The 15,700-nt window shown below is 41.0% G+C and overlaps 1 protein-coding gene across 26 annotated transcripts in view; it reads right to left on the reverse strand.

Moving 5' to 3' along the window:
- The window catches only part of DTNB (dystrobrevin beta), a 244,904-nt gene that overhangs the window by 62,090 nt on the left and 167,114 nt on the right, over nucleotides 1–15,700 (reverse strand). Inside the window, exons 10-12 of one of the 26 annotated variants that reach the window (XM_058682744.1) lie at nucleotides 12,600–12,639; nucleotides 9,077–9,196; nucleotides 4,950–4,999 (exon numbers count right to left, since the gene is read on the reverse strand). The exons of 22 other annotated variants lie outside the window; for them this stretch is intronic. In XM_058682744.1, the coding sequence (XP_058538727.1) occupies nucleotides 4,950–4,999; nucleotides 9,077–9,196; nucleotides 12,600–12,639 (210 nt within the window). Of the gene's footprint in view, nucleotides 1–4,903; nucleotides 5,000–9,076; nucleotides 9,197–12,599; nucleotides 12,640–13,255; nucleotides 13,546–15,700 lie in introns of those variants that run through there. 3 more of the 26 variants (XM_058682742.1, XR_009248268.1, XM_058682743.1) reach the window with 3 other exon arrangements.

Consider the following 15,700-nt stretch of genomic DNA (forward strand, 5'->3'; position numbering starts at 1 on the left):
TATAGACGTTCCGTAGGACCCTGCACATGAGTTTTTAAAAATTTTTTACTCCAGAAATGTTAAAACAGGCACAAAATAAACTAATGACTACTTTTCACGTACCCAACCTCAAAGAAATCAACATTTTGTCAACTTGCTGAGTCTATCCCTCAACTTTTTGCCTTGAAAGGGGTGGCTGGAGAAAATCCCAGTTTATTATTTCATTTTGGAACACTTAATTTATATAGCCATAATGCCATCATCACACCTAAACACATTTAAGAAAAAGTTTTAATTCAGCCCATCTAAAAATTTCCAATTTAATATCCATTTACATTTAAAATCAAGATCCCAGCAAGGTTCACACACTTTGCATTTGGTTTGTATGTTTTTGTTTTTAATCTTCCTTTTCCTTGTTTCTTTCATGTCATTTGTGAAGAAAACAGCGTATCCTACATTCTGGATTTAACTGATTGCTTCTTTGTTGCCATTCAATTTGTTTCTCTATTCCCTGTGGCGGGATCTGGATATTTGATGTTTTTGCTTTTGTTTCATTTTTGAGAAGAGGCTAGAATCTGTCATAGGTAATACGGTGCACTTACAAATCAAATAGGGGCACATAATGGAATATAAACATTGATCAGTGAATTCAGAAGTTATTGGTCACATCTCTCTAGTATAAAGTTCCCCACCAATTTTTCACCTACTGGCTTTAGGATTTACTAATGAGTTCTTTCCTAGATTCATTAGTTCTTGTGGGGTTGCAATTTTATCATCTTTTCTGCATTTATTAGTTTTCTCTATTTGTTTATCATGAAGTATCATTCATTCAAGAAAGGTAAAACAAATGGTTGACATTTATTACTTAACAAATTTCAGAACAATGAGTTAGGGCCCTAGTAACCTACAATGATTACCAAGGAGTTTTTTTGTTGTTGTTGTTGTTGTTTTTTTATCATTATGATCTCATAGATTTTTATGTACCTGATTGCTTCAATCCATTATAATAATATTTTAGATGCTCAAATTATCCTGTCTTTGGCCAGTGGGAGCCCCCTATAAGTAGGCTCCTGTGTTAATCTAATATATCCATTAGATATTATCAGCTTCCTTGCTTGGCATAGTATGATGTCCCAGTCTTGTCTTGTGCATGTCCTGCCCCACATCTGGAATCAACTATTCTTTCAAGGATTCCAGGTTCCCGTTACTAGGAAAGAGTATTTAGAGACCACAGTCAGGGTACTAGGGTGCTCTTTATTCCTGGAGTATCATCACTGCTTCTAGAACTTTTCAGTGGATAAAGCTAGGAAATCTATGTATTTTAGAAGAAATAAAAACAGGTTCTCTCACTACTTTCAGATGCCATTCAATTTTCTGTTAGCGTGCATTGTTTTTGAGAAATCATTTCAAAACCTTATCTTTGGGGGCACCTGGGTGGCTCAGCCGGCTGAGCGTCCGACTTCGGCTCAGGTTATGATCTCACCATTTGTGGGTTCGAGCCCCGCTTCGGGCTCTGTGCTTACAGCTCGGAGCCTGGAGCCTGCTTCAGATTCTGTCTCCCTCTCTCTCTGCCCTTCCCCCACTTGCACTCTGTCTCACTCTCTCAAAAATAAATATTTAAAAAAAGTTAAAAAAAAACAAACAAACCTTATCTTTGTTCCCTTGTATATAACATTTTGTTTTCCTCTAGCTGCTTTAAATATCTTTTTATCATTGGTTTTCAGCAATTTGATTGTGATGTACTTTGGTATGGTTTTCTCTGTTTATCCTGATTACAATTTGCCGAACTTCTTTATCTATGGGTTTATGGTTTTCATTTAATTTGCAAAAATTTATTTGGAAATTTGGAAAAACAATTTCCTGGAATAATTTTTCTCTCCTCCCTCTTTTAAACTGTTTGACATTGTTGCGTAGGTCTTGAGAAGCTCTGTTAATTTTTCAGCCACTTTTCTGTGTTTCATTCAATTTATTATTTATTTATTTATTTATTTTAGAGAGAGCAAGAGTGAGCACAAGTGAGCAAGGGGCAGAGAGAGAGAAGCATGGCTTGAGCTCACCTGACGTGGGGCTCGAACTCATGAACCATAAGATCATGACCTGAGACGAAGTCAGATGCTTAACCAACTGAGCCACCCAGGTGCCCCTTCTGTGTTTCATTTTAGATAGTTTGTATTGCTGTGTCTTTAAGTTCAGTGGACTTTTTTTGTCTACAATTTCTGATCTACTGTTAAGTCCATCTATGGAATTTTTCATTTCAGGTACTATCCCTTTCAACTCTAGAAGTTGTATTTTTCAATTTAAAACTTTGTCATTGAAGTAGAATATATATTCAGAAACTTCCAATATGTTTACACTTGGTTCTTTTTTATTTTCATTTTTCTCATTACGTTAATATTTTCCTTTACATTTTTCTATTTATTGTGAGTGTTTTAAAGTCCATGTCTGCTCACTGCATCATGCCTGTTATTTCTGGCTCTGTTTGTATTGACTAATTTAATTCTGGTTACAGGCCATACCTTCCTGCTGCTTCCTACGTCTTCTAAATTTTTACTGGATGATGGAAATTGTGAGTAGTATGTTGTTGAATGTCTGAATTTTGTTGTCTTCTTCTAAAGACTTTAGTAGTCAGTTAATTTACCTGTGGACAGTTTGGTCCTTTTGAGGCCTGTGTTAAAGCTTCATTAGTGCAGATCTATGGTAATTTTTATCTAGGGCTATTTTCACCCTGCTCGTAAGGTGTGGCCTTTCCGGGGTGCTCCAAGTGTTCCATGATGTCTCTATTCTGGTTGATTGGAACCCAAACAACGGTCTGAGCTTGAGTAGCTGTTCTACTTTCAAATCCCTGGGAGTTGAGCTGTTCTTTCCCAGGTAGCTGTTCTTTGGTGGTCCTGTGAAATCTCATTCTATGCACAAGCAGCTTGTTTTCAGCCAAAGACTTAACAGACCTGTATGCAGATTTATGGAGCTCTTTCTCTAAATGCTTCCTCCCCTCCGGTATTCTACTTGGCAAATTATAGCCTCCCTAAACTCCAATCTCTGTCTTCTTATTCTCAGCAAATAAGGCTTACTCTGCTTGTCTCTGGCACTGGAGTTTGGTAAATGCCTCCCAGCAGAAAGCCTGGGCAATCATAGGGCTCTCCTCATTTACTTCCTTTCCCTTGGAGAAGAGTCCTGCCCTACTTACTGTCTAATTTCTGAAAAGAGTGTTATATTCAGAATAGTTTTCTAGACGTTTATAGTGGAAGAGCTAATCTTATAGCAGTTACTTCATCATGACCAGCGTGGAATTCTCTCCCATAGTAACTCATTTTGTATCATACTTTTGTAAAGTATTTGTCTACTTCAAACTAAAAATTAAAACAAAACAAAACAAAAGTGCTTCTTTCTAAGACAGATTGAAAAGTAGCAATGTTATATAAGGCCATCATAAGGGTTTCAGCTTTTACTCTGATATGAGAAGTTATTGGTGGGTTTTGAGCAGAGGTAGGGTATGAAAGAACTTATATTTTAATAAGATCATTTGCACTATGGAAGATAAAGTGTCAGAGAATGGGGAGGCAGCAGCTAATTAGAAGCTTCCTGCAACGTTCCATATGAGAGACAAGAGTGGCCAGCAAAGTAGCAGTAGCTGTAGAGGTGTAAGAAACAGCAAGATCTTGGACAGATTCTGACAGTGTTTTTGGATAAAGCTGATCTAATAATCTGACATTTTTGACGAAATAAGCATCAAGACTTCTGACCGAGCAACTACAGGAATGAGACCGCCATTAACTGAGCCGGTGAAGACCCTGAGAGAAGTAGGTTTGGTTGGGAAGATACAGAACTCAGCTTGGGACATCTAACTAAGGTATGCATTAGATCCAAGTGAAGATACCACTGAGGAGATATATGAGGTTAGAGCTCAGCAAAAAAGGTCTGGTCCGGAAAAATAAGGTTAGAAGTACTGGTATGTAGACAGTATTAAAAACTGTGAGTCTGGATGGGATCACCTACAGTGAGGCCAAACAGAAAAGAAAAGTGCTCCCTGTGGCATACTAACATTTAGAGTTCAAAGAGGTATGGAATAACTAGCAAAGGGGGCCAAGAAGGAAGAGGAGGAAAAGCAGAAGAGCACAATAGCTGGAGGCAAGTATAGAAAGCGTTTCAAGTAGAAGGGAGCGATCATCTTTGTCAAATGCCATGGATATATCAATTAAGATAAGTCCTGAGAATTCATCAGTGAATTTAACGCTGAGGAAGTCACTGGTCTCCTTGAAAGAACTGGTTTGGCAGCGAACAGGATGTGAAAATCTGACCAAGGTGCGTTCCAAAGGGAGTGGCAGAAAAGAAATTGTAGGCATTCACTATAGAAGCAATAGTCCAACTAAACTCCATTTTAACTTTCTATGAAAACTGTTATTCAGAACTAGTGTCTTTGGCCAGATAATGAGGAATCTAAACCAAAATGAAAGGCATTATCAGTAGCCATCTACAGTAAATAAGGCACTTAAGTGTCCATATATTTTCTGACAATTCTGTGTCAAGGTGTGGGTGTTATGTTAGATATACATGTGATAATATATACTCCACTGAAAGGTGTACCTGTGTTTCCAGATTTTTTTCCTTTAAATTCTTCCCTTTTGATAAAATATAAATCTATATACAACCCCCAACTTATAAGTAGGTTTTGCTTTAGAAATCTGTTTTTCTAAAGCAAAGTCAGTAGTTTGGAATAGTTTGGAACCCCACACAAGTGATAAATACATAAAATAATGATAATGATAATAACGATAGTAATAATGATGATAATAATAATAATAATTTGTTCTATTCTAGGCTGACACATGTCAATTCCATCCATAAAAGTAAGTGATTTTCACGGCAGAATATACAATAGTTCTAGAAGTATTTCTGATGGAAATTTGGCATTTGAGTCAATGTCTGGAGCACCTACTGGATGTCAGGCACCGTGCCAGGAGAGGAAGACATACCACAGTAAGCAGGATCCAGACACGGCTGCTGCTCTCTTGATGTTAACAGTCTAGTAGAAAAAGAGATGATCGCAAAAATAAATGTAAAATGGCTAATATAGTAAGTGTTAAGATGACAGGGGCACTGTTTTTCTCTAAGAAAACTTAATAGGGGTTCCTCGTTGGCTCAGTCAGTAGAGCATGTGACTCTTGATCTCAGGGTTGTGAGTTTGAGCCCCACATTGTGTGTACAGCTTACTTAAGGAACAAAACAGAAAAAACAAAACAAAACAAAACAAAAACAAAAAGGAAGAAGAAGAAGACATAAGAATAGAATGTTGTCCAGTTAGGGAGATCAGCAAAAGCAAGGGTGAGTAGAATAAACCAGAGTTAAAAAAGAGGAGTGACAATGAAATGAGCACATCTCTCTCTGCAGCATACTTTCCTTCCCAAGACACCCTCCCAGCTCTATGCATTTGAAACAAGCTTCTAGGTGCTCCAGATGCACACTCCAGGGTGACACCTGCTCTCCAAGATGATGGGGGCCTTTGAATCTAAGGCAGAGTGTCTCATGGCTTCAGCAGAAGCTCCAGTGGCAGCAAGAGAGGGTGCTTTGGCAGAAGTTAAGAGACACACTTGTGGGGTCAGGACACAAGGGAAAGGGATGTGAGTGGTGAGGGTGGGGATGAAGGGTAAGTTGTGGTGGGACAAGGTCAGAAGCAGAGGCTGCTTCTGGAGTGGCAGTCTGTAGCCCCGGAGCAGGGCTCATTGCTTGGCAGGAGGCAGGAGAGCACAGCATCTGAGAGCATGGGCTCTGGAGTGAGGCAGGCTTGGGTTTAATCCATACTCTGATACCTGCTTGCTATGTGAACTTGGGCTTTAATCTGTCCACAGAGAGATTCAGTCCCCTCATCTGTAAAATAATAATATAAAATCTACCTCATGTATTACTGACTTTAGAGAGTACAGGAAGGATTACAGAAGATAATGTAGTAGTCATTATCAGCAGAGTACCTGTGACCTTATCACAGACTTTCATATATGCTCTTTTGCTTATTCTCAGAATAATCTTACCAAAAGGTATTACTGTAATCCTCACAAGTTTACATTTCCAGCTCTGACCTCCCCCTGGAGCTCCAAGATTGTGTATTAGAGGGCCCAGTCAGCATCTCCCCTTGGCTGCCTAACAGGCATCCCAAACTGAACATGTTCAAAACAGAGCTCATTCTCTCCACCCACTTCCTCACCTGCCACTCTCCCAGGCTGACCAGTTGAAAGGAACAGCACCACCACTCACCCAGTCACCGAGCTCAAAGCAGAAGTCTTCTTGTTTCTTCTTCTCACTTCCTCGTGCCCCACATCCAATTCCTTAATCAGCCTTACTGGCTGCCCTCCGAAACCAGCCCCCTTCACTGCCCCCACTGCTGCCATCCTTTCTATCTGGCACGTCTCACCAAGTGCCACCCAACAGCCCTTGACTGCCCTCCTCTTCCACTCTTGCCCACTACAGTCGATTCTCCACACCACAGTGAGTGATCTTTTAGTAGTGGGGGTGATGAAAATGTTCTAGAATTGATTGTGGTGATGGCCACACAACTCTGTAAACATACCCCAACCCACTGAATCGTACACTTTACGTGGATGGATTGTATGGTGAATGAATTATGTCTCAGTAATCTATTAAAGAAATAAATAAACAGTTCTGAAACCACTATCCATGCTACCATGGCTAAACAAATAGGCACAGGGACGGTGGGTGATGGGGGCCGGGTTTCTCACTCTTGCAGAGGAAAGTTACAGATAACCAGGGGTGGGGGCAGCTATAATGAATCATGCAGTACTGGAGTAGAACCAGATACTTCAGTAGAACTCATGTCCTTTATTTCTCTGCCCTGAATGGAATAAGCAGGCAATGTTAATAAGATGCCACATGCTTGAAGTAATTGAGGAAGAAAACCCCTTTCCTAACAGAAGTACTGATTAAGATACAAAACAGCAGCACGACTTGAAGAAAAGGAGTATGTTTCTGGATAAAGCCTCGTGAGTCCTCACTCTCAATGAGCGTATAGTCTAGAAAAGCATGGAACAAACAGGTAATTATGATACACTGATATGTACAACATGCTATGAATCACAGAGGAAGAACACTTAACCTAGTTGTAGGGTATTAGGGAGGGCTTCCTGGAGGAGCTGAAGCTAAGTTCAGAAGGAAGAATTAGATGACAAAGAGAGGGACATAAAAGGAAAAAGGAAGGGAAGGCACAAAAAGGAAGGAGCAGGTGCAGAAACCTGCTTGGGGAACTGTAAGTGATTTGAGTAATTCTGGGTGTAGAAGCCAAATAAAAAGAATGAAATAAGGTAGGGCTGGGGAGACTAGCAACCGTCACCTTGGAGCAGCCTCCAAAGCCACACTGAAGAATGTGGGCCTAATCCTATAGAATTGTGTTGCCACTAGCCACATGTACCTGTTTACATTCAAATTAATTCAAAGTAAGTTAAAATTCACTCCTCTGTCACATTTCAAGTGCTTGACAGCCACACTTGGCTAATGGCTACCATTCTGGTTTCTATGCTATTGGACAGTGCTGTAGAAACAAAGAGCCACTGGAAAGTTTTAACCAGGAGAGTAACATCATTAGATCTGCATTTCAGTAAAATGTCTGGTAACAAAGAAAGGACTAGATTGGGGGTGAGGTGGGGAGTAGACTGGAGATTTCCTAGTAAGATCCATGAAAAAAGTAGGAATTTATACCACAGCACTGATTTGTTTTAAATATCTGCTTTACTATGGCTAAGTTAAAATACTGTAATAGTTTGATGTTAGAAGGAGTGAAGAGCCATGGTTAAACTGGATCACCATAGGAATTTCAGCATTGCTATAGGAATTTCCATTATAAGTGCAAGCCTTTGGCACACCCCTTTCACTACAAAGCAGCATACCGCACGGAGTCGGCTTTTTTTTTTTTTTTAATGCTTATTTATTTTTGAGAAAGAGAGTGCAAGCAAGCAGGGAAGGGGCAGAGAGAGAGGAAGACACAGAATCTGAAGCAGGTTCCAGGCTCTGAGCTGTCAGCACACAGCCTGACGTGGGGCTCGAACCCACCAACAGTGAGATCATGACCTGAGCCGAAGTTGGACGCTTAACCAACTGATCCACCCAGGTGCCCTGCACTGAGTCAGCTTCTTAAGAGCAGATATGGTCAAGAGACTCAAGTTAACAGCCTCCAAATGTGAAAAATGTGTAAAATTGTGTGTGTGTGGGTTCTGTACATTTGTTGGATCTGAGTATGTGCCTGCCCTTTGCTAGTGTGAATGTGAGGTAGCTGGAAGAATCTGGATGACAAGAACTCATGCTATGGTCTGGTTCCTCTGTGTCCCACAGGCACTTCTAATTCAACATAATCTTGCTATCTTCCTGCCCAAATCTTCCTCCCATGTTTCGACCATAAGTACTGTAAGCCAGAAAGGAACCTGGAGGAGAATCATCTATTCCTTTCCTTGGCCCCCCACATCCAAACTCCACAGAGTTTGGATCACTCTGTGGATCACTCTCAGGATCCCTCAGGCATCTCAGTCTGAACACGCAATGCTGAACTCACAGTTTTTCTCCCCAGACCTGTTCCTTCTTCCCTTCTGGTCTGCTGACAGTCCATAATGGATGTAATTCTTACTCAGGTTGAGGACCTCCAGCTTCAGTCCAATGAGAGGAGGTAACTATTACTTCAGTGCAAGGAGAGGAGTTACTATGCTTCTGTAAGCTTCAATTTTCCAACCTTAAGCTTTAAAGTATGGACTTGGAAATACTCAAGCTTTCTGTTTGTACTAACCTGAGTTAGAACTGCTGAAGGGTTTACCTTAAATGCTTGAATGGAAATGGAATTTAATCCCAACCCAGAGGCAGCTAAAACCTGGCTGACTGCCTGGGCCATCAGATGGACTTTGGAGATCTGCCAACACTGAGGACCCTGCAGTCACATAAAATTATGTGTTAATTTTCAATTACTCTGCTTTTCTGTCTCTCAAAAATAGATTGGAGAAAAAAGTAATTCTTGTGTTGTCTCAGATTCTCATGAAGAATTCATGCAAGCTAAGTTGTTTCATGATCTTGCTTAAACCCTCATTAATTCTTGCTTTTCAACCAAACTCACTCTCATTTCACAGGAGGGAAGAGCACCAATAGCCTGAGTCCACAAATGGATAATTTCTGGCTTGACCAATTTCAGTTTGCCTCCTTTCTTCGTTTTGCCAATATTTCTGTTGTTCTCAGTCTAAAAACAACAGATTGTGGCTTCTGTCGTTCTTCAGTATTCTGTAGATAACAAGATAAAACCTTTGCCTTGGCACCCACTCAGAAAGCCATTATAATACTATTATAGTGCAATGCATCTCTTAACTTGGTCATGTGTCTTCATCTCAGAAATAATATAGAACATGGCATTTTATGGCCTTTAAAAAATACTTCTCCTTCTTGTGAAGTATGTGTTAAGTTAAAAATTTTTGACTGATGGGGCGCCTGGGTGGCGCAGTCGGTTAAGTGTCCGACTTCAGCCAGGTCACGATCTCGCGGCCCGTGAGTTCGAGCCCCGCGTCAGGCTCTGGGCCGATGGCTCGGAGCCTGGAGCCTGTTTCCGATTCTGTGTCTCCCTCTCTCTCTGCCCCTCCCCCGTTCATGCTCTGTCTCTCTCTGTCCCACAAATAAATAAAAAAACGTTGAAAAAAAAAAATTAAAAAAAAAATTTTTTTGACTGATAAAATCGTGCCTTTACTTATGATTCCTAGTAATTGGTAACTTCTTAGAATTAGTGGCTCTAATATCTACGTGTTGCTACCCAAAGATGGTGGCACACAATACATCTTTATAAACCAAACAGACTAGAAAGCACTATTTAATATTTGAGGAAAATAAAAATGAGGTGGTAGGGGGGTAAAAAGGGCCTCCTGAAACAAATCTATGCTAATGCGAGAGTGATATAATCTACTTAGGTATGCAATTTTTTTTTCAGAAATCACCCAAAAAAGAAGTCTATAGCTAATGTCTCTTCAGCATCCTTACCTTCTCCACAGAGAGCAGACCCCCTTCTTTGGAAAACCGACCCCTACCCATTCAACCGTGGTAATCTAGGTAGGGCCACCAAACAGAAAACCCCTGGATGGGTAACATGATCTAAGATGGACCAAAAAGAACTCTCATTGGGAGTTTCCAAGTCGGAACTAAGAGAAAGGCAATCGCTATAGGGTTGAGGTTATGAAATATGAACACACAGGTCTCACAGATATATTCCCTGCTGTGTGAAAGGTAACTATTATAGGGAAGAATCAGCTGATATACAACAGGGAGGAGCAAGGAGCAGGAGGGTAGCAGAGGGAGACAGGGAAACACCTAAGTGAGTTATAGCCCCCCTGGCTCTGGTCATCCCTGAGGCCCAGCCACGTACAGCCCTGCTCTTCTTCCCCCAGTTTGGCTACAAGAACAAAAAAATCTTCTTGTTTTCCCTAAGCTCATCCAAACTGAGCTTCTGTCACTTATAGCCAAGGGTTCTGACTAAAACAGAAACTGATACTAGAAGTGGGGAGTAACACTGAGTGGAACTAGCTGAGTCGGGTTGAGGAATGGATGGTAGCAACACTCCATCCCAGGGAGGGGACACATGTATCTTTGCTACGTGGCCACTAAGAAAAGCAACTGGTTCAACTGTGATCTTAAGGATCGTGGGGCTTCGATCTTGTGCCCCTGATGGCTGGAGTTCCAGGCACCGGAGAGGAATAACAGGATGGAGCAGTGATTTCCCGAAGTCTTCAGAACGAAGGGAGGGAGATGGGTTGTCTGGAAGCCAGTTGCTTCAGCCCACCAAGGGTGAGATAATGAAGACAATTAGGATCTCGTGGGGGCTGTATTGTTCCAAAAACCCCAAATATAAACCTCAACTCTTTGGCAGAGTGGGGTAGGGACAATTACCCAGTCATGTGGATGGTCTGTGGTTCGAAGCGCTTCCTGTACAGACTACCAACTAAACGCTCTGCATCCTCCCTTTGCCTTCTAATTCCTGGAGTGGGCCTTCTTCTGGGCTCCTCTCCCCATCTGCTTATGCTGTAGTCTTCTCCAGTCTGTAAAATCTCTTTCCACTCACCCACCTGCTTTGCTGCTTCCAAATTCTTGTTGGTATGGTCTCCTCTTTCATTTTTCTTTTTTTTTTGCGGGTTTTTACTCAAAATAATCCCCGCACTGTCATTTTGGTGGTGTTTCACAAGGAAACACAGCAGATGTGGCTTAATATGCCATGTTTTCTGTCACCTCCCTTTTCCTGCTGTCCGAATTACAATTCTCCTACTTTCTGATCTCTACCTTTGTGGACTGGGTGCAAAGTGCTTACAACTTATCATTTGCTTCAGGGCAGGAGGGGCTAAGGAGTCATAGAAAGACACACCTAGACCTGACCTGGGTGAATGGACGTAATCTATGTAACCAGGGTCCAGGGCTGTTACAGCACGTGGACAGACTCCTGGGAGAGGCATGCACCCATTTGCAGTTGTACGTGGAATGCTACATTATGGGAAGGAAAACCCTAGGAGAGGAAACCTGTATGAGAAGGTGTGTATATGTATATACTTTTGCACACATCTGTGTGCTGGGTAGCAAAACGGTGGTCTGCCAACAGCCTCTGTTATTTGTCCTTCCCACGACCTCTCTCTTCTGTTCTTGACAGTATGACCATCTTTTGGGGACACACTCCCTCCTCTGTTTTGATGATGTAGGTTTAATGGGTGTGGCCTACCACATTCACAAGGGTGGGCAGTAATCCAATCCAGGACAGTTGAGAACCCTTCCTTGGAGTTTTCTAACTGAAGGGAGGAAAAGCATAACTCCTTGAGTGCCAATGCTGTGGCTGTGCGTCTGAAGCCATCGGCGGTATTGAGAAGTAGATGTTTCGCAGCAGTAGGGAAGGAAGATGGCATTCTGTGAGTAACCAAGAGATGGAGAAGCCACAGATAGACATTCCGACGGCTTTTAAGTTGCTTTTGTGATCCATGGACACTTCTGCCTTTGCCTTTGTCTTTGTGGGTTTGTCTCTTTTTGTTTTCCTTTCTGTTTTTTTAACTATAGTAAGAACACATACCATAAGATCTACCTGGTACTAACTACGAGCACAATGCTATAGAGCAGTTCATTTACAACCTTTTCATCTTGCTTAATTGGGTTTGTGCATTTTAAGTTAAATTTTAATACACGAAGTTAAAAGAGTTAATACTAATACACCAACTGAATGCACAAAGCAAAAAGTGTCATATTGGAAGTTTTTGTTACTGCCATAGTTATATGAACTGCCCACAGAATTGTAAAAGTTTAAATATTCATAAATAACGCTAAGGCTTTAGAAGACATTAGAATATATTGGCAAAATTTTCGATATTGGTCTGAATATATGTAATGATTTAAAACAGTATAATAGTGGGTGCCTGGGTGGCTCAGTTGGTTAAGCATCCGACTCTTGGTTTCGGCTCAGGTCATGATCTCATTGTTCATGGGTCTGGGCCCGTGTCAGGCTTTGTGCTGGAAGAGCAGGGTCTGCTTGGGATTCTCTCTCTCCCTTTCTCTTTGCCCCACCCCCCGGCTCGCTCACTCTCTCTCTCTCTCAAAATAAAAATGAATGAATAAATAAAATAATACAGTACCTTAGTCCAGAGACTAATACCACCATTCACATTCTGAACCCTGGGGAAAAAGAGGGACAGAAGCAAGCCTTGGAGGAAATCCAGCAGAAGGGGGAGACTTTAAGCCTCTGTTTTAAAGTTTTGAAAGTTTTTTGTTGTTTGTTTTTAAGTACATTGTTCTCGTTATTTTATTTTATTTACTTTAATTTTTTTAATGTTTATTTATTTTTGAGAGAGAGAGACAGAGCATGAGCGGGGAAGGGGCAGAGAGAGAGACACAGAATCCGAAGCAGGCTCCAGGCTCTGAGCTGTCAGCACAGAGTCCAACGCAAGGCTCAAACTCACTATCTGTGAGATCATGACCTGAGCTGAAGTCGGACGCTCAACTGACTGAGTCAGTCAGCAAACCCTCTTCTGGTTTTTTTTAAAGAAAGCAAATTTCCAGGAACTATTTAGTCTAAAGCAAAGATGAAATTTTCTTTCCAATTATAGAAATTTCAATATAGGAATACTAGAAGAATATTATATAGAGCAAATCCCTACAGTGGACCCTCTCAGGAACATAATTCACAGCATCTCACATGACAGCCAGCATCTTTGCCATTGACAAGTTTTTCTTCTTTAAAAAGTCACTCTTACATTTGTGAGCATCTTCTATTTGGACTCACATAGTATTTTTGACCCTTGGAGCTATCACTACTTTCATATGCACTGCCTCCTGAAAAGGCAGAAACTGTAGCTCTTACAGAAACTGTAGCTCATAACTTTTTCCTGCATTTTTATTACTGTGCATGTTCTTGTCTGATTCAGTGATTTATGTCGTATGCTGAGTCCTAAAGGAAACTTCTTAATTCTGGAGAGTAGCTTTATTCTCCTTGAGGATTCTCTGCCCCAGCAGAGGAAGGTTCTGTATGACTGGGATGATGTGCTGGGTTTCTAGCTTTCACCAGACTCTGGAGACACACGTCTAATGACATTTGGAGGAAAAAAGAAAAACTGATGAATCCTTAAGGAAGTAAACAGAATACTAGTTGGAAATTTACATTGGTTTGGTAACTTGGGCCACAAAAAGCCAAATCTATGGATTATGCAATTGATGCCCACGTGTTACATCATAATCTCATCCTGAATATAAATGAAATCTAAAATTCTAAGGACTAAATTGTTAGGATGGGAGCATCTTGTTCCCATATGACAACTACTCTTCTTAATAAATTATAGCGCTCAGTCTTCCGTTCTGGCCTGCTAAGGGCTCTGGCTGCCTTTGTTCTGCTGGTCAACGCCTACAAAGTCTGTGATAACCACCTCTAGGAAGGACCAAGTCTACTAGACTTTGCTAAAAAGAGTGTCATCTATAAGTTATTGTTTCTTCACCACCTCTTCTCTCATCAGTTTAGTTCTTAATTTTTTTTAATGTTTGTTTATTTTTTGAGACAGACAGAGACAGAGGACTAGTGGGGGAGGGGCAGAGAGAGAGGGAGACAGAGTCCCAAGCAACTCCAGGCTCTGAGCTGTCAGCACAGAGCCCAATGTGGGGCTTGAACTCAAGAACTGTGAGATCATGACCTGAGCCGAAGTCAAATGCTTAACTGACTGAGCCACCCAGGCACCCTTCATCAGTTTACTTCTTAAATAGTGAAAACAATATCTTAAATTTTCGCATAACCCCACAAGGTAGACACTATCATTGTCCCCATTTTATATATTTAAAAAAAGAAGATAAAAATCTTGTTCAAGGTCAGGTGAAAGCCAGGACTTAAAGGCAGCCAGTCAGGCTCAAGCCTATGCTGTAGTCAAGAATACCACTCAAATCTGCTCAAAAGAAGCGGTAAGGGGGGCGCCTGGGTGGCTCAGGTCACGATCTCGCAGTTTGTGAGTTCGAGCCCCGTGTCGGACTCTGTGCTGATAGCTGGGAGCCTGGAGCCTGCTTCAGATTCTGTGTCTCCTAATCTCTCTGCCCCTCCCCTGCTCATGCTCTGTCTCTGTCTCTCTCAAAAATAAACATGAAAAAAAAAAAAAAAAAAAAGAAGAAGAAGCGGTAGTGTCTCAACAAGGCTGTAGGCAAGGACTCTTACCTGGTCGTCTTGAGTTTCCTAGTGGACAACACATTATCAGGTCACTCTGATTTAATCCCTAAATCCTCTATTCCAGTTTACTCCATAGCTTCCTTCTAAGGCTCTTTCCCAAACTTGCTTGATGATAATAATCACCTGGAATACTTATTGTTAGAGGTGTAACTTCTCAAGATCTCAGGATCCACTGGGTCTGATGTGGTCCCAGAAAACTGTATTTTTAATAACTGACCCACGTGATTCTTTTGAATCTTCTCAGCAGTCAAGTTTGGGAAAGAGTGCTCCAGGAGTTTTAGCCAATGAAAACAAACACAGTTGATCTTAAGTATCATATATTATATGTTAAGTCACAGTATTATTAAGCAGATGACATTTCTATAGCTGAATTAATCCAAAGCAATCAGTACATATGGCACAAAGTAGTTTTTCTTCAGGAAGAACTTGGGGAGTTGGTTGGAATGTCTTTGTTTTTTTGTTCTTTTTTGGGTGGTAGAAAGGATTCTTTAATGGCTGTGCCCTTGAGGGAGTTTCTGCAATACTCTCATTATGGAACAGCTTAAATCAAACAGAAAGTTAGCCATTATAGAGTTCTTTTAAGTCCTGCCTGAGAGAATTTTGGAGAAGAGTAAATTAAATAAAGAAGAGAAAGGACTACACAGTTCTAGCTCCTTGTAGGACCCTAAAGGAGACTCTCTGTAAAACTAAGAGAAAGACCCAAGCTTTTCAACTTAAATGTTTATGAATCATATACACATTGATTTAGGAGAATTATCAGGGATTAATTCAGTTCACACAGTCTAATCAAGAAGCAGAAGCGATCTTCAACATTTAAAGAATGCAAATGCAAAATTGTTGAAATTCATGATCATCAAAATATTATTTAATGTTAAAGAAGAGGCTTTCCAAAGTGCCAAATCTGCTTTGACACTGTGTTCACTGCTTGTCACAAATGAAGAGTTTCCACCTCAGGCACCACTCACAAGCAGACTCCTTTGGTGCTACATTTACGAGTTAGTGGGGAAAAAAAGAAGAAAAAAAAATCACAAAATA

This window comes from Neofelis nebulosa, chromosome 9, assembly GCF_028018385.1.
Source record: "Neofelis nebulosa isolate mNeoNeb1 chromosome 9, mNeoNeb1.pri, whole genome shotgun sequence".
Taxonomy (NCBI): domain Eukaryota; kingdom Metazoa; phylum Chordata; class Mammalia; order Carnivora; family Felidae; genus Neofelis; species Neofelis nebulosa.